At 44.5% G+C, this 26,697-nt stretch overlaps 2 protein-coding genes across 8 annotated transcripts in view; both read right to left on the minus strand.

Moving 5' to 3' along the window:
• Window positions 1-17,020, minus strand: part of mtcl1 (microtubule crosslinking factor 1) — a 64,046-nt gene extending 47,026 nt beyond the window's left edge. For all 7 annotated transcript variants that reach the window (XM_076744506.1, XM_076744510.1, XM_076744505.1 and 4 more), the window contains exons 1-3: window positions 15,671-17,020; window positions 11,103-11,327; window positions 9,928-10,086 (exon numbers count right to left, since the gene is read on the minus strand). In XM_076744506.1, the coding sequence (XP_076600621.1) occupies window positions 9,928-10,086; window positions 11,103-11,327; window positions 15,671-16,522 (1,236 nt within the window). In that variant the 5' untranslated portion in view covers window positions 16,523-17,020. The remainder of the gene's footprint in view (window positions 1-9,927; window positions 10,087-11,102; window positions 11,328-15,670) is intronic.
• Window positions 17,021-17,403: 383 nt separating this feature from the next.
• Window positions 17,404-26,419, minus strand: rab12 (RAB12, member RAS oncogene family). Its single transcript, XM_076745786.1, has 6 exons — window positions 26,016-26,419; window positions 24,808-24,868; window positions 22,235-22,373; window positions 21,470-21,559; window positions 20,431-20,535; window positions 17,404-19,767 (listed from the first exon to the last, which is right to left on the minus strand). The coding sequence occupies exons 1-6, from the start codon at window positions 26,239-26,241 to the stop codon at window positions 19,660-19,662; spliced, it is 729 nt and encodes a 242-aa protein (XP_076601901.1). The 5' UTR covers window positions 26,242-26,419; the 3' UTR covers window positions 17,404-19,659.
• Between the last annotated feature and the right edge of the window lie 278 nt (window positions 26,420-26,697).

Raw genomic sequence — 26,697 nt, forward strand, 5'->3', positions numbered from 1 at the left:
AGCCATGTTTCTTCTAATGGGAAGCAGACAACAGGGCGTTCCTCTCATCTGTGAAGAGGGTGAGAGGAGGCTCGGAGGAGGGCGCGGGATGAGGGTGAAAAAGGGGGGTATGAGTGGACGGCTGGGCTGTCCAGCTGGCTGATAATGAGGTCGTCCTCACCCCCGCGCCACTTTCCGCCACCCAGCACTTCACTGTCCCCTTGTGTGTGTCAAAAGGTTCACAAAAGGTTGGTAATAAGAGGGAGGGGCCTTCAGCTCTGCACACATGCCGTCTTTGTGGAGCCAATAAAGGACAAAAGTGAGACTTGAAATACTGCGTTATGACCAAAGCCCAGCAGACTACCGAGCCACCACAAAAGACTGCAGAAGATAACGAACTGAGGGGACAGCAGAGGCCCACGGTCGTCTGGAGGGTCCTGACTGGGCTTGTTATCAGCCCAGATGGAGGTTCACATCAGAGGGTTTGTGCCCAGAGGCCTGAAAGCTGCCAGCCACAGCGCAGTGTTCACATTTTTCTGAAGCTGTGGAGGTTTTCCTCCCTCAGCTGAGCTGGATCTCGATTCCTGAGAGGAATCACAGGCATAAAGGAGAGTTCAGCCTTCACAGTCAATCACAGACTGTCTCAGTTCATGACCAAAGAAGAAGAAGAAGAAGAAGAAGAAGAAGAAGAAGAAGAAGAAGAAGAAGAAGATACCTTCAGAGTCACTTCTCTCTTTTAGGATCTGTTGGTGACTTTTAGGTTTAATCATCTAGTTTTAGATCTGATCAACATAAAAACCTTTTTACCACCTTTTTATTTTAGGTTTGCAAATGTTTCTGTTCATTTTTTTTTGTTCTTTTCAATAAAAATTGTTTTAAAAGAAAATAAAATTATGGATCAACGCCAGGCTTTGATTCTGTGTGGGTCACACTTACAGTGCTTTAGGTTAATTTGGATTAAATCATCCACCAAACGCCATTCACTAAACTCTGAAGGTTAAACACGTTTCAAAAGCAAAACCCGAAATGAAAGAAAACCGTTTAGGATTTTAATTCACTGCAGTAATCAGCGACATTTTCACCAAAAATTCAGTTTTGCTCCTCAGTTTTTTTTTTCTTTTTACTACTTTAGATGATAAACTGTTCAGGGGATTTTCTGAAACTATATGTATGTAAAGTTCGGAGGTGCTGACGGCTTACGGAGGGATTTAAAAAGCACTCTAACGTTTTTATCAATGTCTGTGTTAATGCAGTTTAACATTTAAACCCAACACTTGTAATTCTGTATCATGATTTATCTGTATTTTACAGCATTCTGACGTTTTTTTATTAGTCATAGGAGGGATTACGCAAATCCTGCTGGAAGTAGGAAGTGGTGTGAATTCTACATTATTGAAAAACCAGGACATGACTCATGTCTGCAAAAAAATAAAACAATAAAGCCTAAATGTTAATTTCAGGCTGTTTTACACGTTAACGCAGCAGCGTTTATGTTGTGTTTTTAATCTTTGCACTTCAGATGAATGTTCTCTTTAGCGCCGTGATCAGTTACAGAAGGAGAGTCTGGGAGGAAACTAAGCTCCGATGTGACCCATGAATGATCACTTATGTGAGAAGTGGTTGGACAAGAGACTTTTTAAAACTGTATAATGCTATAGGAGACACAACAAAGACCGGCCTGAGGGACTCTTTTTCAAAGTAAAGCTACTGAGAGCAATTAGAAGAGGAAGATGGATAAGACTCAGTAAGATGCCATAGCTTTTGATGAAGTCTTGCCTTGGAGTGTGTCAAGCTGTGGAGGCAGGTCTGCGTCTTCACTGCTGAAGCCATCATTTAATCACCACTGCATGCAACACACAACCCCAGAGAGCTGGGAGCGCCTGCCTCCGTCTGCCTCCCCACTTCTTCTCATCTTCTATGAACGCAGCACACTTCACTTCAAATGAAAGTCTATAGGCTTCTAGAGCGCTCAAACACGCGCTGCTGCATCTATTTCTATGGAGAAAATGCTCTGGGGACTTTCCCCATGCAGCCTCTGAGACGAGCGTATTGCCCGAAATAGAGCACTTTGGATACGACTGAGGACTCAAAGGGATACTGCGAGCTTGACCGAGCACCGCTCTGTAGTTTTTCAAGTATGAGTATGAAAGAGTTAAAAGTTTGGTGAGTTGCCAGATGTTTGCATGGTCAGATGTGCATCAACTTAGATTCACTCTCGCTGCTCTCATCGTCCTCATTTCCTGCTTGCAGCTAATTTCAGCTAAAAATCTCTGAACACCCACTGCGTGCTACCTGACCAACACCAAATGACAAAGGTAGGAACAGGCTGGTGAACACAGCCGATCATTCAGCAGGTAAAGAGCCTGATATTTCCCTCAGGGGTCGGTGGAGACCAAAACAGAGCAAAAGGACAATATTGGACTCACCAGGTGAGCAGAACGGATGCTAATGCTGCTTTGTGACCATGTCAGCTTTTTGAGACGATGATACATCAGTGTTGTGTTTACAGCTTGTTGTGTTGCCACTGAGCAATTAATGGAGGTTTAACAAGAAAATAATAATTCTCAAATGTTAAATGCTGCTTACAGACAAAACACAGTCTGAAAGTGGCTAAATTCAAACCCCAAACTGTCAATTTATCAGACTACGAGTTAAATATACGGAAGTGTAGCAGCTCTCAGAAGTTAGTGGAAGTGAAAAGGCAGTGTGTGGGGATCTTTTAAGTCTTTTTGTGCAGATAAATTCTTAACTAGAACCTGCAAAGGCTGCATGAATGTGATGATGATTGGCAGCTTTCGGTACAGCTTTTAATAATACTTGGTGCTTCGGACGCTTTTCATTCGGTTCCAGAAAAGTTTGGAGTTTTGATACCCAGCCTAACTCTGTGCTATTTCCATGTCTGTGACAGGACGTGATGCTCCTCTGAACTCGACAGCCTGTACAATCCTCCTCTGGTCACATCTCTGTTGACGCGGCCTTGTGTCACCCCGCCGCTGCTCGCCAAAACCCTCAGTGACTCAGACGGACTCCGACCCCTGCCACATCAAATGAACTCTGCCGGGCCACCGGAGGACCGTGGACCGCACTGAGTCCACACACCCTGCAGTTTCATCTGTAATCGGGGGTACACACAGTTTTTGACACGGGGGGGCCGTCGGCCGGCACTGAACATGTGACGCGTCGTCATCGTGTTGATTTAAAGGAGTGATGCTGTTAGTTCTGAGACCTCCAGACAAGATGAAACACTCAGTCGATTATCAAATTTTGATAATCAGTTAATCATTTAAGTTTTCATGTAAGAAATCAGCTGTTTCAGTGTATCAATGGAAATAGTCCCTGCTCTAGTTTCTCTTATATTTTGGTCAATTTAATTGGTTTTTGAACAGTTGTTTCGACAGAACAAGCAGTTTAAAGGAGTTAGACTTGGCTTTCTGATGACTTTTTAAAGAATAACCAATTACTCAATTAATCACCAAATATTTGCAGATTATTTGATAATGAAAGTACTTGTTAATTTCAGCCCGACTTAATTAATCTAAATAAAGGTAACACGAAGCTGCATTTGTTGGATTTTTGGTCATTAGAGGCAGAACAGCCTTGACATATTATCACCTCATGAAGCAGCTACAAACGCGTTTGTTAGCAAATAAATGTGACTGTTTGGAGTCAGGTTTGTGTGCATTTCATGGCTGTGAGTCCAGTATTCTCTCCACCAGCTCCTCAGAGGAATATCGGGCTCTTTAGCTGCTACGTTGCTAACTTTGTCTGTTGAGAGCTAATTCTCTGTGGGTTTGTCTCCTAGTGAGCCCTTTCACATTACACACAGTCATTTGATCCTTGGCAAAAATAGAAATATCAATGTTAGTACTTCCCCTTTCCTCCCCATTGGTAGAAATAACCTCCGAGTGATTCCAGGACATTTCCTCATACAGTGAATAACTCCTCCGTGTAACTCAGATCAAAACCAACACCTTCCCACTCTCTGCAACCTTTGGCAAATCCCAAAAACCTGCTTTGCTGAGGACCGTACCTCACCGAAGGCTACGGCTCCATATTTCTGATGGCCTGTCTGTTCCTCGTGTTTGGACGAGAGGTGAGAAACACAATGACTCAGTCTGACTTACATCCTGCCAAGCTGCTGTCAACCCCCCTAAATATAGCTGCTAATGCCATTTGTTACAGTGGAGAAGAAGGCAGCCGTGGACGGGCACGGTGTACGTTCTGCTGTGTTCAGATCCACGTTAAGCTGAGAGGCGTATTGTGCAATGATGAGATAATGCTTTTCGGCCATGCTAGCGCCTCGCTAACCACTGCAGGGATCGCCATGACTTCGGTGATCCTCTGACTTTTCCTGCAGCGCCACCATGAGGTTGATATTTGAGTGAAATATCTCGATATATCTCGTATGTTAGCATCGTCTTAATGTCACTCTCTGAACTGAACGCACTGCATTTGTAGCGTATGTGTGTATCTATATGTGTATTTATGTGTATGTATGCGTGGATGTTTTTGTTTATCAACACCTTTTTGCTGTTTCATTTTTTTATATTTTTTATATTTTACCTCTTTGAACTGCTTTTGTATGAGACGGCGCTATACAAATAAAGGTTGAACTGAATTATCATTTTCAGCTTGTTAGCACGTAGCATTTTCATAAACACGTTTCATCTTCCTGCAGCAGATTAAAAAGGTTTATACTGAAAAATCGATCAAGTCAGGGTTCATTAGTCACCTCAGAGCAAAGATCACGCTCAAAATTTGTACGTACATAATCATATTTTTACCACTTAAAGATAAACATCCTAACTTCATTTTATTTAAGGTGATTAAAACGTCCCTAGATGCCTCTGAAGACATTTAAAGACAGCCTGATTGCTGCAACATGCGGTGCTTCAGGATGTTTCACGACTATAAGGCGGCAGCTTTGCGACTTGTGTAAATTAAAACACGTGTGAGGAATGTTCAGACGGAGGAGGAATTTCATTTTTCAAGGCTTTTAAACTTCAAAGGACAGAATTATAACATCACTCCAGGGTTTCATGCAGAATTGATGATTCCCCTGTTTGCTTTGTGTGGCTGATAGTTCACCTTCAGGGCATCGACGTCGCTGCCTCTGCGATGCTTTGCGACACACCGTAAAGGTTTAGCCTATTTCAAGCGTCACTAAGTTGAGATAAACACACGAATTACTGTCATCAAGTTTAAACACAGGTCTGACATTTTAAACTTTAATTTTACTGATCTCTCCCTGAGCAGCAGCCATATTTTAGAAAGAAACCGTCTCCTGTAAATGATGCAAATGGAGACGCTGAGCAAAGTGCACCGCCGCGGCGTGACGATAAGCTTCATATGGACGCGTGTCACTGCAGCAGATTTCCACTAACAGCAGAGTCCCTGCGCTGCTGCTCTCCTCTCGCCTGCTCTGCTTCCCATTGGTGGAGTCAGACACAAGTTATTAACTAGGTCAATGAGATTCCTCCACACTCCTCCAACAGGGAACCACAGCAGAGGAGAGGGGGAAGACACGACGCAGAAGTGAGGATGAGGAGAATGAGGAGATTCTTCAAAGCCGACATTTCTTCAGCTGAGATCTTGCGAGGAGGAAGTGAGAGAGGAGCGCGAGGCGGCGTCTCTGACATGAAACAAACGCTGTCTGCAGCGATTCTCACTCACACCTTGTTGACGGGACTTATTAAGAATGCAGGCATTCCCCTCTCGTACCTTTGTAGTAGCGAAACACACCAACGAAAGCCTCGAGGTTGGAGATACCCTCGATTCCTGTTTTTACATGCACGAAAAAAAAAATGCAAATACCGCCAATACTCTGATTCTCTTGTTGAGACAACAAGGCCCGCTGATGTTTCACCTACAAATGGACAACTAGAGAGGCTGGAAGGCCAGGACTGTGTCCACTCCTCATGCTAAGCTAAGCTAACCAGCTGCTATGTGTGGCTTTATATTTGCTGTACAGATGTGAGGATGATATCGACCAGAGCTGCAGTGATTATTATCAATAAATCTATTGATTATTTTTTCCATGATTCGATGAATCATTTATCATTGCTAACATTTTGCGAGTAACCCAAAGATATCTAATTTAAAATGATTTATCACATCTGAGAAGGTGGACTGAGAAAATATTCTGCGTTTTTTTCACAATTTTTGCTTAAAAAAACCACTGAAATGATGAACTGTTGCAAAAGTTGCTGATAATTTTTCGGCTGCTTGAGAAATCAGTCAATTAACTTACCCTTTCAGCTCCACTCTGGTTAATAACATTCCTCAATATGAAGTGTTTTGAGCTGCTGGTTGGACAAAACGAGCAATTTAAAAAAAAAAAAAATTCTAAAATCAATGTATAAAAATTCTCCATAAAAAGTATTAATAATGAAGTAATCAAGGTTGCAGACCTACTAAGTATGCATGACAGTTTTGGTTCGTTTAAGGTTTCTCATGTCATTTCTGATTTCTGCCTCCACTCCTGAACAGCGGAGGGATGGCACTTCGTCTGTGGTATCTACTCAGAAAATGACATTTTTAAAGTTCAATAATAATAATGTGGGTTTCCAGAAACGACGTCTGAGTTGTTTGCAGTTTCATTGAAACTACTATTTACGCGAGAGTGTCTCCAAAATGTGTTAGAAAATGTGCAAACCTTGACTTTTTATCCTCCTATCCTATGTTCTGTCCCCACGAGCTCTGATGTCAATACATGTGAACAAATCTGACAGAAGACATAGCTGCTCCCCGCTGAGGAGGAAGAGGACGGCACAAACGGTTATCGCTTTGCCAGAATGGAAGATGGACTTATCACGGGGGACAGAGAGCACCTGACAAATCACCTGAAGCTGCTGTTATGTTCTTTGACATTTCATTAGTTCCATTTCATTACCTGAATCAGTGGGCATTATCATTACGTGTATCATTATCAGTTGAGGAGTGAAAAATCTCTCGACCAACCGCTGCTCGCCTTCGTGCTGACCACACAAAGGCCGCAGTAGCGATTTGCTCCCTGGGCCAGTGCTGTAACAACAGAGGGTCCCGTCACGCCGCCCTCACAAACTGTTTAATATCGGGTCTGTAAGCTGCGGAGCTGAGGTCGTATCGCAGGCAGACGGGGCCTGCAGCCATCTGATTACAGCCCTTCTCTGCCACTCTGCCCCTTTGTCTTTCCCTCTCTTGCTCTCCCCTCCCATCAGAGTGGTACCGAAACACGCCAGGCTGTTTTATAACAGGACTTCTTGTTGGATTAATCCACGCACGAGTGCCAATCTCTGGGCCAGAGTCAGACTGTGCAGCCTCTGATAGCACAGAGAATGGGCACAGGGACAGGAGGAGATGGGCTTTAAAGGCCAGAGACGCCTAAACAATCAGGGGTCAGCTGTCCATTAACCACCGTGGCCAGAAAGTTTGACAGGAAAAGTAACTGTTCAAGCTTGTTTGTATTCTGAAAGCACGTTGCCACTTAACTTTAGCGACAATGGGACGACAGAAGATCATTTAGGAAGCAAAATGGAAGAAGACACAAGCGCCTCGGCTGGAATTCTGAAAGGACTAAAAACAAAGGAGTGAGGACGATCTTCTGCTTTCCACTGTGTTACATTACACCTGGGTCACAATTTACAAGGTCTAATTAAAGCAGGAAGGGAAAGGAACAACCTTTCAGTCCAGCTGGACCACATTCTTATCAGCGCGGCGCCCCTCCTCTCAGAGATTTATCTCTGAGCGAGAGCAAAGGGCAAACTCTGATTCATTCATTCAAATTCATCCTGAACTAAGCGTTCGTAAACACTCTTATCATCTCTTGCTATCTACAATAAAAAGAATAAATGAGTTACCCACTGAGCTGCATGAGTTTCACAGGGATCAAAGACGTTCAAATGAGTACATGCTGATTAACTGCTGGACAAAGAAACTGGATTCCATACAACAAAGGTGAAAATACTGGAGTGCTGCATTATAAATGCACACCTCTGGTAAAGTGTGTGTGTGCTTGTAGGGGGGGGGCACGGCATCATGTGATGTCGAAGTGCAGAACCAGAGACGGTTTGTGTTTTTCTGGGACAAACCTCGGGGGAACACACACAGAAAAAATCTGCAATCATTCGGAGCAGCCTCTGTCTGAGCCTCCCTCGTCTGTGCCATCCTGCCTTCCTGTGTATCGTAATACTGCTCAGAGTTGAGGGTCCGGAGTCACTGCAATACTATCGATGCAAATTGAAAAGTCCTTGAGTGGAGCATCCTCTCGCCTCAGTCGTACCGCACGCCGTCATTTTCTTGCAAAAGGTTACCGCACTCAAGCGGCACAACAAAAACAGTTTGCATTTGCTGCATTAGCGCGTCAACACTCGACATCCGAGCGCATGCAGCTCGGACAGGGGCTGATACGCTGCCTTTAAAAACAACAATACTGCAAACACAGACAGCTGTGGTCATAAACTGATTCACAATATAGATTCTCAAGCAGTGGACAGCCTGCAGAAGCATCCAGCAGAGGTCACGTGGAGTCACCGAGGCACGAGCTGGAATCAAACCAGCAGCACACATGAAGACAGCAGAACAGAAAGCGTGTCAGCTGCCAGAAGACAGACACATCTCCATACTGACTAGGCTGGTATTAGCCTACTTTCTCTTTGTTGCCAGACGGCATGTTACCTGCTGTTGTCAAAATCGATTAGTCTAAGCAGCACTGAGAATAGCCTCTGCTCATCTTATTACCTGTAAGAGGAACCTCACTGCACTGTTATGAAAGCAATTACTCTCCCCGCCGAGCAACGTGAGAGTGACGCCGATACAAAAGTCCACGGACGGAAGGCAGAAGTCGACAGATACATTCGGAAATGAGGGGTGGAGGTACCATCCGTGTGTCCCGTAGCTAACTTTAAGACTTTATGGTAACATTACGCTTTCTATGAGCATGGATGGGAACTGTAGTCCCAACACATATGATATAAACTGGAATTTAAAAAGTGACAAAATCCATGAGGATGCAGAGTTATTTAACTTACAGTATCACTACCATCATGTCTGTGCATTAAATCCATTCCTGAATCACGTATGAAACCACTGAGATACCAACTAACGACCAACTGACATCTGCGTACTTTACTCTGAAAGTAGCTGCACACGGTAGCTAAGACGTGTACTGGCGACGCATGAGACTGCAAATAAAGGCACAGACAACCAAACAAGAACAGCCTACCAACAGATCACTGTGCACACTGCTACAAAAAATACAGTACCAGACCTGCTTTTGACTGGCTGCGAGCACAAAGCCCTCAAGGCGAGAAGAAGTTGTTGAACTTCTTTGCAGGCAGACGTTGCTTGGATTTCCTCTTTGAGCTGGAGGTTAAACACACCTCAGCTGGGAGGGAGAGCGGCGGTTGCAAGTTCAGTTAGTATTGAGTAGGAGCTTCAGAGTGTGGATCTGAACCACCATTTCTTACCAGAGCAAAGGTAAATAAAGATATGATCATCTCATATAAAAACCAACGTGCTGTTGCTCAGATGTTTTGAGAGGGCTGTCGAGGAGCGGTGAAGTGATTGATGAACTGAACTCACTGCAGCGACCCTGCTGATCAGCCCATTGATCTGACATCACGTTAGCGGAGCGTTCCCCTCGTTGATATGCAGACAGTTAAGAGGCCACAGGAGATTCATCCTGTGCAAACAGCACGGCCACGTTTCTTCTAATCACATCCACCACGGCTGTCATTTTCAGCTCTTTTCTGATGACTGCCGCGACACACACGCTCAAAACCCTGTAACCATCTCATCACTCATTCACCAAAAGGCCCAAACAGATTCTAAACGACGTTATTTCTCTGTATGTCTGAGCTGCTTTGTTTCTGCAGGCGTAATAGAAAATTAGCGACACTTTGTTGCGTGCATGAAAGCAAGTGTTTCCCAGCTTCGTATCGAAAAGCGCCTCCATCACCGTCCTCTCACCTCTTTGGTCCTCTCCAGCTCGTTGTGCAGCGCCTGTTTGGAAATCTCCACCTCGATGATCTTCTGTCTGAGCAGCTCGTTCTCGTCCTCGGCTCTGCTGCGTTTGTCCTCCACGCTCTCCAGCTCGTTGTGCAAACGCACCGACACATCTTTGGCCACCTGAGGTCAGACAGATGCGTTCAAGAGCGAACACCAGCAGTTCAAACAGATAATAAAACATGGGCACATGAATATTTTCCAAAATGTGCCTTTAAGACAACAATGCACCATTTGTATAATCAAATATGGGCACAGTCAGCTCCATGAGTATTTACCCGGTGACACAGTTTTTGTTCTTTTGCCTCTGTTCACCACCACAATGGATTTAAAACAAAACAATTAGTATGAGCCTTTAGTGCCGACTTCCAGCTTTAATTTGAAGGCTCATTTGTCCTTTGGTACCATGAAATGTGGAGTCTATGTATAAAAATGGTTGTAATTCTCACACAGGTCACCCTATATTGCTGTCAATACCCTTAAATTAAAGCTGAGGGTCTGAACTGACCAAACACAAACCAACTTTACGTTAGACCAACAAATCAAGCAGATATCTGTGTTCAAAATCACCAAATCAATCCAAAATCCTGCCATCGGCAGCTGATCTGACTGCTTCATTGAAACAGTGTAGTGCTGAAATGAATAGTCAATAATTATGAGCTGAATATTTTTCCATTTTGGACTGCTGGTCGGGAAAAACGAGCAATTTTTTAAGGCTTCTTATGGACAGTTTTTGGCTATTTTTGACATTTTATGGACTTATTAATTGTAGTGGGGTAGAAAAGCATCTCTGCGTTTTAATGAATTTGAATTCCAGTCGGATTTATTGCAAATTCACTTTGAGTCATATTATTTCCCACGGTTTTCCCAACACTGAGAAATTGCTGTGGGTCACTACTTTAAGAAACTTCTAATCCAGTTAAGATATATATTTCATTAGGCTGGGTTCATTGGAGACCCTGAATGTCTTTAAGATTCTGTTTTAAAGCTGTTTCCAGTCGCACTGATGAAATTCTGGGGAAACAGTCGTAGTATTCTGGAATAAAATCTGAAAACACCGAATAAGAGCACAAAGTAAGCGGCATCTACGACTGATTAAACCTCAACACGAAGACGCCAGCGTACATACGGACACTGACCTTCAGGTCCTGCTCCAGACTGCGGAGCAGCTCTCCGTCCACGTGGCCGGTCTGTGCGACCCGCAGGCTCTTCTGCTCGGCCTTTCGCAGGCGGTACTGCAGGATGCGGCAGTTCTTGTTGGAGCGGTCCAGCTCCCTGCGCAGCTCCTGCAGCTGGTACACCTCCTCCTCCAGGTAGCTGTCCCGCATCTCCTCCATCTCCGCCCGCAGCTCGTCCACTTCATCCTGAGAGGCACACACGGGAATGCAGAGCCTGAAACTTGGGTTCAATTAAACTTCCACACTCCCAAAATCAATCATAACGCTGATACCCGACATCGGTGCCAGTTAATGTTTACTGTAATGCAAATAGTGCTGACTCTCATGTTTCTGCTGCATTGATGTTCTCATTTGCTTTGCAAGTACTTCCAAGTATTTTGTGTGTAAAGGTCAAAGGTAATGACTTTGGCTTATTCTGAAGGCTATTGCTGTTGGTACACAGGTGAAATACTGTTTTCAGTTGAGTATGTGGATTGGTTTAACACAGCGTCCCATCTTTTTGGAAACTGGCTGAAATGGGTTTTTCCTGCGGGTGGCGTTAGAGATCAGCATCAAAGGGGATGAAAGGATAGAAAGTTATCTGCATCCCTGAGAAGCCGAGAACAGTCGCGCTTGCAATTATGTTATTTTAATAATGTCACCTCAAGATAACAGGTTCATTATCCCGTCATCTCGAGAAAACAAATGACCGACTTCACAAGACACCGAGTTCATTTGTCACAAGAACACCGCGTCTGTCTTCTCGAGATCACAGGATTACAGAGAACTCCAAAGTGAGTGTCTGGTTCATTTCATCACACCTGATTTCAGCCCTCCAGATCCCCGTCCCGACCGTCGGGGAGGACTCATACCTGAGCAGCACAGTTACAGGCATTTATCAGCAGAATCAGTGAAGTGCACTCGCCTGTGAAGCTGCAGCCCGGCTAGTCTTCTCCTTAAATGACGAGAGCTGATCTGAATGTTATCTCGAACAGAAAGACACAATGCACTTTCTGCCTGTGTCAGACCTTGACTGAAGCACAGATGTGTTGATCAATAACGAGGACTCCCAGATCTGACATTTTCATCTGAAATCAGTCGCTAAACCTGTCGAGACGCCATCTATACATGCCGGCGTGGTGCACCTAATCTCTGATAAACATTATGAGTACAAGAAGACCTTGTGTGTAATGGCATGAAAAAACAGTAACAGCGCAGCTTTAAGAAAGATATACCTGAGGTTGGCGCCAGAGGAAAGCTGACGGATTGTCTAAAATGTTCAGCTTCTGGGGACTATGAATGTGCTCACTGCGTTTCATGACAAACTGCCCATTAGATCTGAACATCTCCTCAGACATGCTGATTTGAGGTTTGTCTTCAGAGGTCACCAAACATCCTCTCTCAAAATATCGAGTCATTCCACGGAAATGCAGCCCCTTGTTTCAGGCAGTCCCAGCAAAGGTGTTGGTTCAGAGGAAAGGCTGTCCTGACAGGGAAGCAAGACGAAAACTCAGGGGGGTAAAAGACAAACTGACTGATGTGCCGACCGCTGGGGCTTCAGAGGGGCCTCGGGTATGTCCGAAATACTGATCTAACCTATTTCTTCTGCTTTTTTCTGCCATTTTCAGCTTTTATTGTCAGCGAGTGAAACACACTTTTTCAATAACAGCACAAGGACTGTCAGCTGTTTCAATTACTCCAATTCAACAACATACCTTCACAGAACTTTAGGTGTTTCGGTATAAAGCTATTAGAAAGGAGATGCAGTATAATATACCTTTGTAGATTACGCTAATACTTTCATATGATTACAGTCTGAGTTCCAGTAATGCAGTACTCTTAGTGCTGATGATGTAACATCACTAGCTGGCTCTAAGCATCTTATCTCTTGGATTGGATGTATTCATATTCCCCATCTCTCATCAACATGAGCCAGCCCAGCCTTGAACTGAGGATAAAAGAGATAGATTTATCTGTAGTACTACGATAGTTTGTTTGGTAACCTCCGGGGTACGAGTTTGCCTCCGTCCTGAGGAAGCAGTTTGCTCTCTAGATTTCCCCTGGGATGGATATTCACAGGGTTTGACGGGCACCTGATGAAAAGACAACGGGCTGCTGAAGGGAAGAGTGTGTCAATTAATGAAAACTAAATCTATCCTCATTTGGAAAAGCACAGAGCCCATTGTTATCTGAGGAGGGCCCCGGAGGAAGGAGCTAATGACCTCGCGCAGGGTCGGCCCAATCGATGGCCGGGTTAAAAGCAGGGCCCGAGGCAGAACGGCATCCTGGGAGCAGGTACATTTAGACAATATCACTGATGACTGTGGAGAGTGCGAACAGCGAGTCATCACCAGGCCTGAGTCATCTCTGTGAGGGTGTTAACTGTGGATACTTTCACTGAGCAGCTGCTGTAATTAATTAGAAAAATTTTGCTCCTGAACTCCGACTTCATTCACAGCACGACAGAAGTAGGACTGCCACTAATGATCATTTTCATTACTGATTTGTCTACTGATTACTTCCTCGATTAAAAGAGCCATCTCTTAATCTGGGAAAGGTCAAAAAACTGAAAAAATGTGAATCATCGCAATTTCTCACGTCCCAGCATACAGCAGCTGTATTCAACCATCCAAACATGGCAAAGCAGCAAATCGTCACATTTGACAAGCTGGACTCTGCAGACGTTCGTGCACTTTGTATGAAAAATGCAAAAAATATATGCAAATAGAATTTCTGTCACTAACAAACCAAACTGTAGACAAAGGCTTTAAATAATCAGTAGAAATGAAAGAGCATGCAATCAATCAAGCAGCGACAATTCTGATAATCCATTAATCATTTAAGTCAATTTTACAGGAAAATACCGAAAATGTGACGTTTTGTTGCTTTTCTTTGTTTTAAGTGACAGTAAAATAAATATTGTTTGACTTTAGGACTATTTTTCAGAAAAAACATGTTTGTTAATCATTTGGCAGATTGATTGATGATGAAAATAACTTGGGCTGCAGCTGATGATTGGTTTCATTATTGATTAATCTATAATTTGCTCTATTCGTTGATTAATTGTTTCATCAGTAAAATGGTAAAAATGCCTGTGACAAGCTTCCAGATCTGAGAGCGACACATTGAAACGTTTCACTGTGTCCGACCAACAGCCCAAAATCCAAAGATATTCAATTTAAGCAGCAAATATTTAGATTTGAGAAGCTGGCAGCAAGTGTTTCGCATTGTTGCTTGATCGATGACTCAATCTGACTGATCGATTTTCAGAGTGGTTGCTGATAACAGCCTCAAAAATCAGTTTCTTGGTGCAGTTGTAGACACAAAAACAGAGACTGAAATCCTCATCATTAATAACCTTTGTTGTCTTTGGCTCTTCTCTTCATACAATCAAAAAAAAAAGCAAAAAATATACCTGAAATATAATCTAGATCCAAACTCAGAGGTGCCAAAATAAAACAAATATGCTAAACATATTCGCTCATAAGCAGCTGAGGAGACAGCGGCGGGGACTCCCAGACATTATGGGGCATGGGATGGGGGTGGGGGAGGTGGAGGAGTTCACCTCAGAGTCCCAGCTGGCAGACTGACAGCCAGGCAGGAGGGCGTTTGAACCCAACACACATGGGACATCTGACTGTTATCAAGTCCTGTGGGATAAAGCCATTACAGCCAGAGCCAGTAAAGCTGATTAACTCTCTTGTGTTTCCACCGAGCCCGAGAGAGAGGCACAGACATGCGTGATCAAGTTTGAAATAACACTCAGAGTAACATGCAAATAAACCTGGAAAAAAAGGGAAAAACTGCGAGATTGTTTGCCGCATTATCTGTTTGCCTCCCCTCCCCAACTTATGGGGGATAGCCTAGTTAGAGAAGGGGGGAGGGGGATCCTGCATGAGATCTTCAAGCAGGATCTTCATGCAAAAGGTAAAATACAACACAACACTGATTAAAACACTACTGTGCATCTCTGAAGGCGATCTGTGCACATCAGTGCATGGAGACGACGTGATGTGTGTCCCACATGCAACAGACAGGGGGACAAAATGATGAGTCCCTCTGTCAAAATAGACTTTGATGACCTGACAGTGACAATATAAAAAACTGAGAGTGTAAGGACACACCGGGGCCAAGACACTATCAATAAAAGTCCCATCAATAAAGGTCAAATCCACGGGGAAGCCCGGGAAGGTTAAAAAGACGACATGATGGATGGAGAGCCGACGGAGGGACGTCATGGGGACGACAGCTGGACATGAGAGGACACACATGGACATCATAATTTACACATTTAGGTTGTGCTTTCCATTAGTGAGCAGGTGGAAGTTGCTCAAGGACGCTGAAAACAGGTGATGGCAGGGGCTGAACCCAGGACTGTCCTGTGATGGGACAGTTTAGGGTCCTCTTTGGGAAACAGTTCAATGAACTGGCAAAACAAAAGTGGTGTTTTTCTAAATGGACATTTTGAATAAGACGTTCATAGTTTCTTATGCCTCAAATAAACACAAAATGAACTCTGCCTGTTACTTGTTGAGATTGCATCGCCATACCTTGAGGTAGTCGTTTTCAGATCTCAGATCCTCAACCTCCCGCTGCAGGTCCTCCTCAGTTCCATCCTTGGTACCCGGGAGTCTGAATTGTGCGCTTGAGGACGGTTTCTCCTGCTTGTGTTTCTCTCCGTGCGCCCCCGGAGCGGGCTGAGCCTGAGACATGCTTCCCTTGGCGGCGGAAGCCTCGGTTGTGCGCAACGGAGCATCAGCAGCCGCTCCGGTCGCTTCTGCCCGCAGCGGATTATCGGCTCCCAGCTGATCCCGGTCACTGGAGCCGGTACCGGACTCGGCGTCGCTACTAGCGGCCGGCGCCAGCCTCTGCTCGTCCGACAGCGGCTCGGACGGGCAGTCGGACAGGTCTGAGCTGCTGTCGGTCTGGCTGACACGGCCGAGAGGCGCTCCGGTCGGTACCCGGATCGGGGATCCATGGCTGAGAGGCCCAGGGGACCCCGAGGCTAGTTTCCCCTTCTTGCTTTTGGCGAGGATCGGACTGCTGGTGCTGTCCGGTTTGATGCCGGCGGCTTTGGGCTCGGAGGATGCATGCTGGGGCACCTTTGTGGGCTTCTTCGCCACGGAAGACTTGGCGTTACTTTTTGCCGTGGCTAGTTTCTCTTTCGACCCGGTTGTGTTGCGTCTGGAGCTGCGGCTCGGATGGGCCAAGGGCAGTGTGGCAGACTGCTGCTGCTTGTTGAGTTTGGGGGATTTGGGTACGATGGCAGGTGGTTTGGTGGCGCGGGAGTGCACATCCTTGAGGAAGGGTCTGGCCGGGGAAGGCGCTCGGTTCAGTCTCTTCTTCTCCAACTGGTGGTTCTGCGGTTTGGTGTCGCTGCCAGAGCCATTGGAGCTCTCCATTATACACCGACACCGGCAGCAGGAGGGCGATGAAGGAAACGATCAATCCACAACACCGCGGAAAATCTCTGACATGCGACACCAGAAAAGCAGCCAGGTTTCTCTACCTTCTTCCTTGTCGGCTCGGGGATGCGCATCCTGCGTTGTGCTGGATGTTTTACTCCATCGCGTCTACATTCACCAGGTTGTCATTGTAGTCCCCTCTGACTGTAGCCCCCGTGGAGGAAACGCTGCAATAAAAAAGGGATTACTGGGACGGATGGGATGACAGACAGGTTGCATCTGCAGACAGGGCTTGTAATGCTCAAGTTGGAAAGAAAAGAGTCAGTCGGAGTCGCATCAGCCCTCTTCCTCCTCCGCAGATCGGGTCTCCATCCCTCTGTTACGCCGGGCTGTGAGCGGTGGGCCCCCGTGCCTCGTACCCCTTCCCACTCCCTCCTATCTGACATGTAAGATCTGCAATCGCTGCGGTGAGAGGCTCGACGCCCGTGATTTTCTGCGGGGCGCATGCGCTGATGTCTCACGAGCGCCCAAGCACACCCCTTGTTTTCTCTGGGACCAGGTCTGACACGCTTTGGTGCGCATGCCCTAATGACACGCACCCCATTGGCTGCTGAACACCTTCACAAGAGATGCAGAGATGGGTTCAGGAGATACCAATACTCACCTCCTTCTATGGAAAACCTGGAGTCAGAGCCTCTAAACCTGATCCTCAAATCAATGGTTTTATTCCCAAGACCCTAAAATAACTTCTCATCTGTGCTATGAAGTAAAAACAACACAATCTGTCAATGAGTGCAGCCTTTGTAGATTTGCTCAGAGGCTCCGGGGACGCCGCAGATCCTCACACACCATCACAGAGTAGAGTCAAAACCACAATCTGGTAATAAATATAGATATCTTTAATTGCATTTCATTAGTTCAAGAATGCCACAAGTTATAAATACCACAAATCTGCTTTAAACATGCCAAAACTTTTCAAAGACTTATTACAGGTTTACTACAAAGTACAGTCTTCCCTCTTGAAGGATACACATTTCAAATAAAAGCATTTTTGTAAAATGTATATTTAAAACACTGAGTAGTATAAGGCTTGGCTATTAGAACGAAGACCACGGGGGTTAGTGCCAAATGCTAAAAGTCAAGGGGGACAAATGAAAGGTTTGATTCCAAAAAACAACATCTAAAGAAGTGTTATTTCAAAATACAGGCGAGAAAGTTGCAGAGTTTGCACGCACGTCGCTGGCTGATCATTTTATTGCAAGGTGTGCTTGGATGTCAGTCGGTTTTGTTAGCAAAGGTCTCACACTTTCAACGTGTTTGTTTTGGTATGAAACCGCTCATTCGTTAGGATATATATACATAATGTGCCATTTTAAGTCCACAAAAAGCTTGACGGTAACATAAAACCTCCAACGAAAAGTGAAAGTTATGAATAGGGTGTCAGTTTTATATCAGGTCCTTCGAATGGGCTCGTCCTCGCTCACCCTCAGACTTTTACTTCAACAGCTACAAACAAAACAGAAACACTCACAGTGCTACACTGCTAATATTGCATTAACTGAACAAAAAAAGAAGGAAGAGTTAGATGATTATTAATGCCTATGAGCACAGGAGGGCTGAACACGCACAGCCTAATTGTTTAGGAAATGTGCAAGTAAAGGGACGTCTCCATACTGGTCTGTAACAAACTGTCAGATGATAAATTCAGAGCAGCTGCCCCCCTCTGAAAACACAAACATCCCCTTCAAGCAGGATTTCTATGATGCTTATTTGTTATGAACATCTAAACGAATCGACTCTGCAGTAAAAGCCCGTCAAAATTAGCAGATATGAGCCGATTAAAGTTTCCTGAGTCATTCAAATACGAGACAAACCTTCCTGCGCGTTTCCCTCAAGGGAGGGAGACCAATCGCTCTTCTCTCATCTGTATCTGAATCCAGAGGAAAAACATCAGAAACAAAACACTTCGCAATGTTAGTAACAAAACCGAAACAAAGGCTGAAACCGAGCGTGTGTGTGTGTCTACTCGCTACTTCATGTCTGTGTGTCCTCTAAAAAGCCAGCAGCACACCTGGAGAATGCCCCTGCGAAAAACACCAATCCCTCAAAGACTACATTACCCATCTCTCCTTGCGCCACCATCCCACTTCAACAGGGTGTGGAAGAGCTCAGAGCGGCCACTACCGAGGCAACGTCGACCTTCACTAGAGCTAAAAACTATGAGTCGTGCACTTCTTTTTTTCCTGCATGTCAGCTTAACTAGGCGAGATGGATTGTAGTGCAAAACATTACAATTTATACAAATGTGAAATGAGGCGTTCCAGCCATTTTAATACCTTAAGGCAAAGGAATACAGACTGATATGATCACCACGCAACCACCTCGCGCTGGCAGCTAAAATCTGCACCTTGTCCAGTCATTACAGCAACACACTTCATTTACATCATGTGCTTTTGTTTACCTCAAGTCAACCCGCCACTTGGTAATAATACCTATTAATGAGAGTATAAAACTACTGTACCTAGGCCCAGAATTTAAACTAAGCTGAAGAGATGTGAGATATTGTTATCCCTTTTCTGTAAGATAGATGATGCAGAGATACCAGACCATCAGGGAAACTCAGACAAAGTCAAACTTAGTGTACAGTAAGTGTGAGGACTTGTTTTTTTTTCTTTTTTTTTACAGAAGACAGGAAGAGAACAAGCTGTCAAGTCCTCAATAGTCGCCCTCCTTGTAAAATGTGCAACTGCTTCCAGAGGGCTCTCTACCTCGAAGGCACCGGCGGGGCACAGCTAGCCTAACGGTCCGAGCAATGAGGTAGTCTGGGGTCAAGTGTAGAACAGACGGGTGGTAGGAAGTGGGTGATTCACCAGGCCTAAGTGTTAGTGTAGTACATGTCATAGTGTACAGTTACAAAACAGGAGAAGACACAGGGGGAAGACAATACTGGATGTTAAGTAGGTCCATGCATCTTACATCAGCAGTCAGCAACTCCAAACTGCTGCTGTTTGCTGCCCCCTGGTGGCCACATTGGTACTCTGCATGTGTGAGCTGAATGTGTGTGTGTGTGTGTGTGTGTGTGTGTGTGTGTGTGTGTACGTGTGTGTGTGTGTGATGGGGGACCACTCTGACTCTCAGCAACAGCGCATGCGGGGAGGCGGCAACTCCGGAGGCACTTCCGGTTCAGGCTGCAGAGACAGGACACTGTTGGAAAGCTCCTTGTTGGGAACTTCCAGAGGCATCTGTTGTATCGGGAACAAAGGACGAGTCAGTGGAGACACGGTTAACGCACTTAGACAGCGTGCTTAAGACAGTGACTTATCGAGTGCGACGACTCAATAAGAAAGTGCTGAATTTAGTCAGGTTAAGACAGCGTTGAATGGACTTTGGTCATTTGGATATTATTACACTACTGCACCATAGAGAGTGCAGGTTTTTGCTTCCCATTCATTTCAATGAAGAACAGGGCGAAACACATTCACTTCTGTTCCTATCCTGCCTCATTTTGACCACACCAGGTGGAATTCAGTCCAACTGCACCTCCACAGGCAAACTACACGACAGGCACTGATAACAAAGCCCAATCAATAAACCGGCACAGATGTCGGCCAATATCGAATAGTATCTCCATAACAAAGTTTATCCAGCAGGAAGCAGGTAAACGTGTATTTATCTATACTGTGGAAATGTCTAGAAAAAGTCCCTTCTGTGCATATTCTGGTCATAATTCTTTAATACCCAAATCTGCAGAATCCTGACAAGAAATGCTGATTCATGTAATGATTTTTTGTTAAAAATTGAGCGTTGTCTAAGACATCGTTATGAGATTCTTCTAACTCTCAAGTATCAATATTGCTCGAAAAAATAAATAAAATGTTGTCAGGCTCTACTGACAGCTCACCAACCTTGCTAAGGATGTCATCCACAAGCTTCAGGAAGATCTCATCGACATTGAAGTTATCCTTGGCACTAGATTCGCAGAAGCGCATTCCACTTATTCGAGAGGCAAACTGTGACAGAAAGTTAGAGGAAAATAAGCTCAGTGTCAGCGGAGAAAATCTGAATCACACCGAGAGCAGAAATTCAGCTGAACGTCACAGAAGAAACTTCCTCAGCAACTGGACTCTTGATGAGAAGTCCCCCCTCTAGATTTAATGGAATTTTTGGATAAGCATGCTGCTATGCTAATGCTACTTACAAGTAATGTCAGTGTCTGGAGGAGGGCATCGGTGCAATCAGTGTGTCTTTAAAGTACATAAAGTGCATGTCCTAACACAATCCACTGGCATACTGGGAGCATCTATCTGCCCTACGGGAGGGCAGTAGACCGGCTTCATCACCCTCACCCTCACACACTCTGCCACGACTTGTATTCTGCAATACCGTTAAAATGATGTGCGTGAATGTGGCTGTGATGTCAACAGTAAGCCTCACTTGAAGCCATTTAAATAACCAGAGCAGTCGACTGGATGCGGGAAACTGTTTTCTCAGCCTGCCTTTTGTGACATCTCGCACAGCCAGAGCCGACGTTATCTCCACACTTCACACTGCAGCACGAGCTCAGCTGGTTTTGTTGTTACAGTGAAGCTCCCTCTGCTGCGTGCCCGGGCTCTGTGTGTGTCTGTACTTATATAATGTACTTTGGGTTTCCTGCCAGATAAATGCTGTTGAGATGCCTAATCCCACCGCTCGTCTGACTCTGAGAATGAATCACATTACAGTTAATAATTTTCCTACATTATGGGGCAGGTGACTCCTTCCAAAGCACATGTAGGCCAAGACCTCATTTTCATTCCTATTTAGAGCCAATAAACACATCTGTTTTTTAACATTTCTTCCTTCTTAAGGTGTGTTCCCCTACATTACCAATAGAGTGAATACTGATACTGAACGTGTGTGTTTGTGACTCTGTGGTGTATGGGAGCTGGTGTGTGTTGAACCTACCCTCTCTCCCTGCTGTTTGGAGATGATCCGATCAGCCTCACAGTCCAGCTTGTTCCCGACCAGGAGAAGCTCTGCTTCCTCTGAGGCGTACTGACACAAAACAGCAAGTTGAGAGGAGACATGTCAGGAGTCATCAGCCTCCCATTCCACAGAAGTCAAGCCAGATTACTGCGACCAAATCTGTTCAGCGCAGCGTCACCAGCACAGCAATTAAACTTCACAAAAATGACTCATTGAGGTTTCAAGCAGTGTGATTTGGCAACATTACAGCTCGTGTTTTGGGAACTTGGATCCTGGACCTCTCAGACTATGAGAGGACTATGGGGACAGAATTCGCTTCACTGTTTGATCCATTTCTGTGTGATGCCATCAGGCGATATATCATTATCAGAGTTTTTTTAGTTTAAAATATCAAGATCAGTCTCAAAAATCCAGCTGTGACTGAACCAGTGTTTCTGCAACGTGACACCTCAAAAAACACCTCTAGCTCCAGTGACTGCTGCCAGAGCTGGAGAGATAAAGGACGGAGCTACAGGTGAAGCTATCAGGGGAGGTGTGGCTGTGCTGGCCTTAAACCTCAGTGCCAGGTGCTCGGCAGAACACAGAGAAATGTTCTGTCACTGTACAAGAGAAAAAGGTGGAGTTTGGACACTTTCCAACATGTCTGCCATATAATAACAGCAGGGAGACAATGCAGAAAAGTCACATTCCTCTGATGAGATCTTTAAGAAACACAGATCTCCAGCAGTCTGACAGTTTGTTTACCTTGTCTATCATTTTCATCCACTTGGGCAGGTCGTCAAAGGTCTCCTGCTTCGTGATATCGTACACTAGCACTATTCCCTTGGCGCTTCTGTAGTAGGCTGATGTGATGCTGTTGAACCTCTCCTGGCCAGCGGTGTCCCTGGATGAAACGAATGAACCCAGTCTAATTAAAAGTCTGCGCAGTCAGTGCAGGGTCACAGAGATCTCCGGAAATACCAAACAGCCGATCGGGCGATTTGATCCAAGCATTGCTCACCCATTAAAGATGACTACGACTAGTAAGTGCTTGAAAATGAAAACTTCAGGTCAAACAACAAACGGGAGGAAGAATCAGTTTTCTGACCAATGCTATTAATGAACAACGATATAATCAAAGAATGTCAATCTTTTTTGTTCGTGTCTACATCATTCATTTCAAAGCACTAATTACTGGGCTAAAGTGGGCTAAATCCAGCATCCACATTATCATCCAGTGTCTAGCTAAAACAAAGAGATCTGAAGAGTTTTGTTCCAAAATGAGGCATTTACAGTTTGTGAAAAGACAACATCCCATGAAAAAATCTGAAATGATCAGTAATTTTACTTTAACCTCCCACATTTAGCATTTCTAAGATGTATTTAAACATTTCAGAGATGGTTTATAACACACTGTAATTGTAAGCAGATACAAATGTTGATCTAAATGAACTGAAAAGTGACAGTAAAAGACAACATAGTAAAACAAGGTAAAATATGTCTACAGAGAAGTTTTAATGCATCTAACCTTGTCTAAAATGTCCTCAAATAATCTTACAACAACATTATAGCTCTATAGCGCTAATATAATGTTTTTAAATGGCCAAATTAAAGTGTCACCATTCCAAACCAAGTACAGACATTTGAAATTAGAGTAAATATCCTGCATTTTGGAAATGAACTCTTCATCTTAAAAATGTAACCTTGCAAACACATTTTTAAATGCATGAGTGGATTCACTTTAGCTTATGCTGTGATGGTTAGCAGCATGATGAGCAGGTGGAGCTCCACGCACAGAGCTGTGTTACTGTACCTTCAGCCAGCTAGTCTCTCCCTGTTCCCCGTGTGAGTCACAGTCAGGCTCATGAGCAGAGGAGCAGACAGAGACACAGCAGCACAGTGACGGGGTTAGGGAAGGCCAGGCGCGGCAGTGATGGAGCTTGATGTGAGAGATGAGACACACTGAGGACGGCCAATCCCGAACGGACAGGTCGAGGGCGGGCGGAGGAGCGGGGATAAAACGGGACGTGGTGACAGGTAGATGTGGCGTGGATGGGGTGTTAGTGAACAGGACAGATGCGTTAGTGAAATAAGCGATGGAGTTCCCACATTTTAGCCCAACACAGTCACTCAAAGTCATATCCTCACAACAAGCTTTCCTGACTGTAATTTGTGGCACATTACTCACTTTTTCAACCGTTGGACTCAAACACTGGATGTTTTCAGAATCTAATTAAGGCCTAGTTAAAGTCACAAGACACAAGTAGAGGCCTAACAGAATCAAATCAGTGAAATCACATCCTCCCTGACGCCGACGGGCTATTTGAGTAATAACAGTGGTGGTTCGAGAGCTCTGACTCACTGCCCACATCTCTGACAGTGTATTAGGATGATGAAGTGAAACACAAAGGCAGTCCAGTCTGATTATCAAGCAACAATAACACTCCATGTCTCCAGCAGCCAGTTGTGAGACGTATTGACTTATCGCAGACATTTTAAAGATGGATATGTTTCTCAGTGTATCATCTTACCTCACAGTAAAGTGACACTAAAAAAAAATCAAACTACTGCTACTTATTAGTACTTTAAAAAGAATACGCAAATGGTGTTAGTCCTAATTTTGGACTTTGACTGCAACAGTTCTGCAGGTATGTCAAATTAGTGCAGAAAGAACAGGACACGTCACTTCAAAAACAGGGGCTGGCTTTAGCGCGCAGTGTAGTTTCCAGTAAATATTCAACATTTTCTTATAACTGCCAGCAAGGAGCCTCAGTAAGAGGGCATATCGCATGTCCTCTGGACCAACCAGTATGACATGATCCTTTCAACTAATAAGTAACAACGGTTAAGATGTAAGCTGCATGTCGCCACTGCCAGGGTTTGACTTTGAAATATTTAACTGGTTTGAGTACATTTTTAGATAAACAAAGTCTAAATTCTGATTCCATCTTCTTAAATATAAATATTCTCTCTCTCTCTGACAGTAAACTGAATATCTTTGGATTGTGTGGATTGTGGACAAAACGAGACATTTTAGGACTTCATCTCGGGTTTTGATCTACATTTATCACCGTTTTTTGACATTTTACAGACCAAGCAACAAATGGATTGATCGAGACAATAATAAACATGGTTGACAAAACATGTTTTGGTGATCAAAAACATGCAATGATGTCATTTTTAGGAAATTATTTCTTATCTGCACATGCATTACCTACCCAGCACCCAGTAAGCCACCTGTAGTGTTTGTTAGAGCAGCCTGCAGGATGACAGGACAGACACAGAAAACGCACCATGCAGGGGGAAAAAGGAAGTGGAGACTGCTGCCAGTTACTCACCAGATCTGTAGTCTGATCTTCTTCCCTCTCAGCTCCACTGTCTTGATTTTGAAGTCGACTCCTGTGAGGGGAGTCAGAAGCAAACATGTGGACACGGACAAGAACCAGCATTTCCTGTGTTGTTTTGGCTTTATGCAAATATCATTTCAGTTAGATTGTTGGTTTTAGGACAAGATGCAGGAAAAAATGACTTCCCTTCTTTGTATAATAGAGTTATGGATGGTTAAATATGTTTATTTAATGGCAGGTTTCCTTGGAGTTACGCTTGCAGTTAAATCTGTGTCACAGATTTAAAATCACAATCACAGTGATCTTCTACGATGAGGAAATTGTGGGATTAGAAACCATTTTCAGGCAGACCCTCCATCGTCTCTGTGATCAAACAAACACAGTATCAGTGATGAGCTGTGTCACAGGGCACTAAATTGAGCTCTGCCACAGCAGCTGCTTCTGTGTGACTATTTTGGGATTGGACACTATGGCTGACTGTTGTGCTGGTCACAGGACTGTTTACTCAATTATATTTATGGTTTTGTGTATTTCAAGATGGCAGTATCTATAACCGTGGCACGGCAATTTGTCACAAGGTTCACTAGATTTCAATAAAACATCAGTGATCACACAGTTAAAGTAATTGTGTTTTTGTTTTTTTGGGGAGGGAAGAAAACACATGTAGAAATATGAAAAATGGCTGTTCAGAAATTGAGATGTCACTCGATGGGATGAGACTATACCCTCATTTCAACGAACAGGGTCACATGTAAGTTAATTAATTACTGGATTGCTGCAGATCCATGCTATGAAGGTAATTGGTTAACAAGTCTCTTCCCTACATTATTGGGCCCTAAAATCCCTGACAGGTCTCCTTTTAACATCTTAAAAATAAAACAATCCCCCTTAAACACGACTCCAAGCCTCACACGTGTGTTTGTTTGGTTTGTGTTAGCAGTACGGTGTGATAGCTAACGTTAAGACATTTTGTTAGCTAGAAGTGTTGTTGCGGCCGTTAGCTTAAGTTAGCTAGCTACAGCCAGTCGTGAATCCGCTGTTGAGTCTTGTTAAACAGCAAAGGGGGTGAAAAAACGTTTATAACGTCCAACCCTTGGTAGTTCAAGTGTCTTCCCTCCAGTAAGTAGACAGAGCCCTGCTAAATGCTGTCAATAAAAAGTTGGCAAAAACAAGTGCCGTATTTTGCCTCCTGTCCTCACCTACGGTCGACTTGCAAGCTTCGCAGAAAGTGTCGTCGGTAAATCTCTCCATGAGGCTGGTTTTGCCCACACCGCGGGAGCCAATAATGATGATTTGAAGTTTAAAATCAGCGGGCCTGGGAGGCATCTTCCTGCGGCGCGACTGAGCCCCCAGAGCGGGGGACGAGTTCGCGGAGCCCCCGCCGCCACCGGCGGCCCTCCGCGGAATGTCATATCTCGGATCCATCAGTAACTCCACATTTGTAATTGCAAGAGAAACCAGGCAAACGCGCGTAAAGTGTCACACAAGCGAAATAATTAGCTATTTCCAACTTTCCTTCGTCGGTGTAGAAGTTTGGGAAAGTTTGTCGCTCGCCGACAGTTGTTGTTGTTCAGCCATTAGAGACCGGAGCCGTCATGACGTCAGTAACCGCACTGAAACACGTTTCCGCTTCCGGTCCGCTCCTCTGTAATTCTCTAAATTATATTTTCTTCTAAAACAAAGAGTCGTGGTTCGTAGTTATTTAAGAACAAATGACAAACTGTTAATCACAGTAGCATTAATTCAGACTGTGTGTGCTGTCTGAAAGGACTCTGTCAGTCCTGGAGGTGGTCCACTCAGTGTTTTCACTCTGAACAATAAAATCAGTTTGGCAGATCTTTCTTTGACTCTTAAATAAAGTCATAGTAAACCCACCCACCA

Source organism: Chaetodon auriga, chromosome 12, assembly GCF_051107435.1.
Source record: "Chaetodon auriga isolate fChaAug3 chromosome 12, fChaAug3.hap1, whole genome shotgun sequence".
In the NCBI taxonomy this organism is placed as follows: Eukaryota; Metazoa; Chordata; class Actinopteri; order Chaetodontiformes; family Chaetodontidae; genus Chaetodon; species Chaetodon auriga.

Coding starts and splice junctions, on each gene's coding strand:
- rab12 (XM_076745786.1), bottom strand. CDS start 26,241: ATGGATCCGAGATATGACATTCCGCGGAGGGCCGCCGGTGGCGGCGGG. Junction 21,560..22,234: donor GGATGAAAATGATAGACAAG/GTAAACAAACTG, acceptor GTTTTGTGTCAG/TACGCCTCAGAGGAAGCAGA. Junction 20,536..21,469: donor CCAAACAGCAGGGAGAGAGG/GTAGGTTCAACA, acceptor TTTCTGTCACAG/TTTGCCTCTCGAATAAGTGG.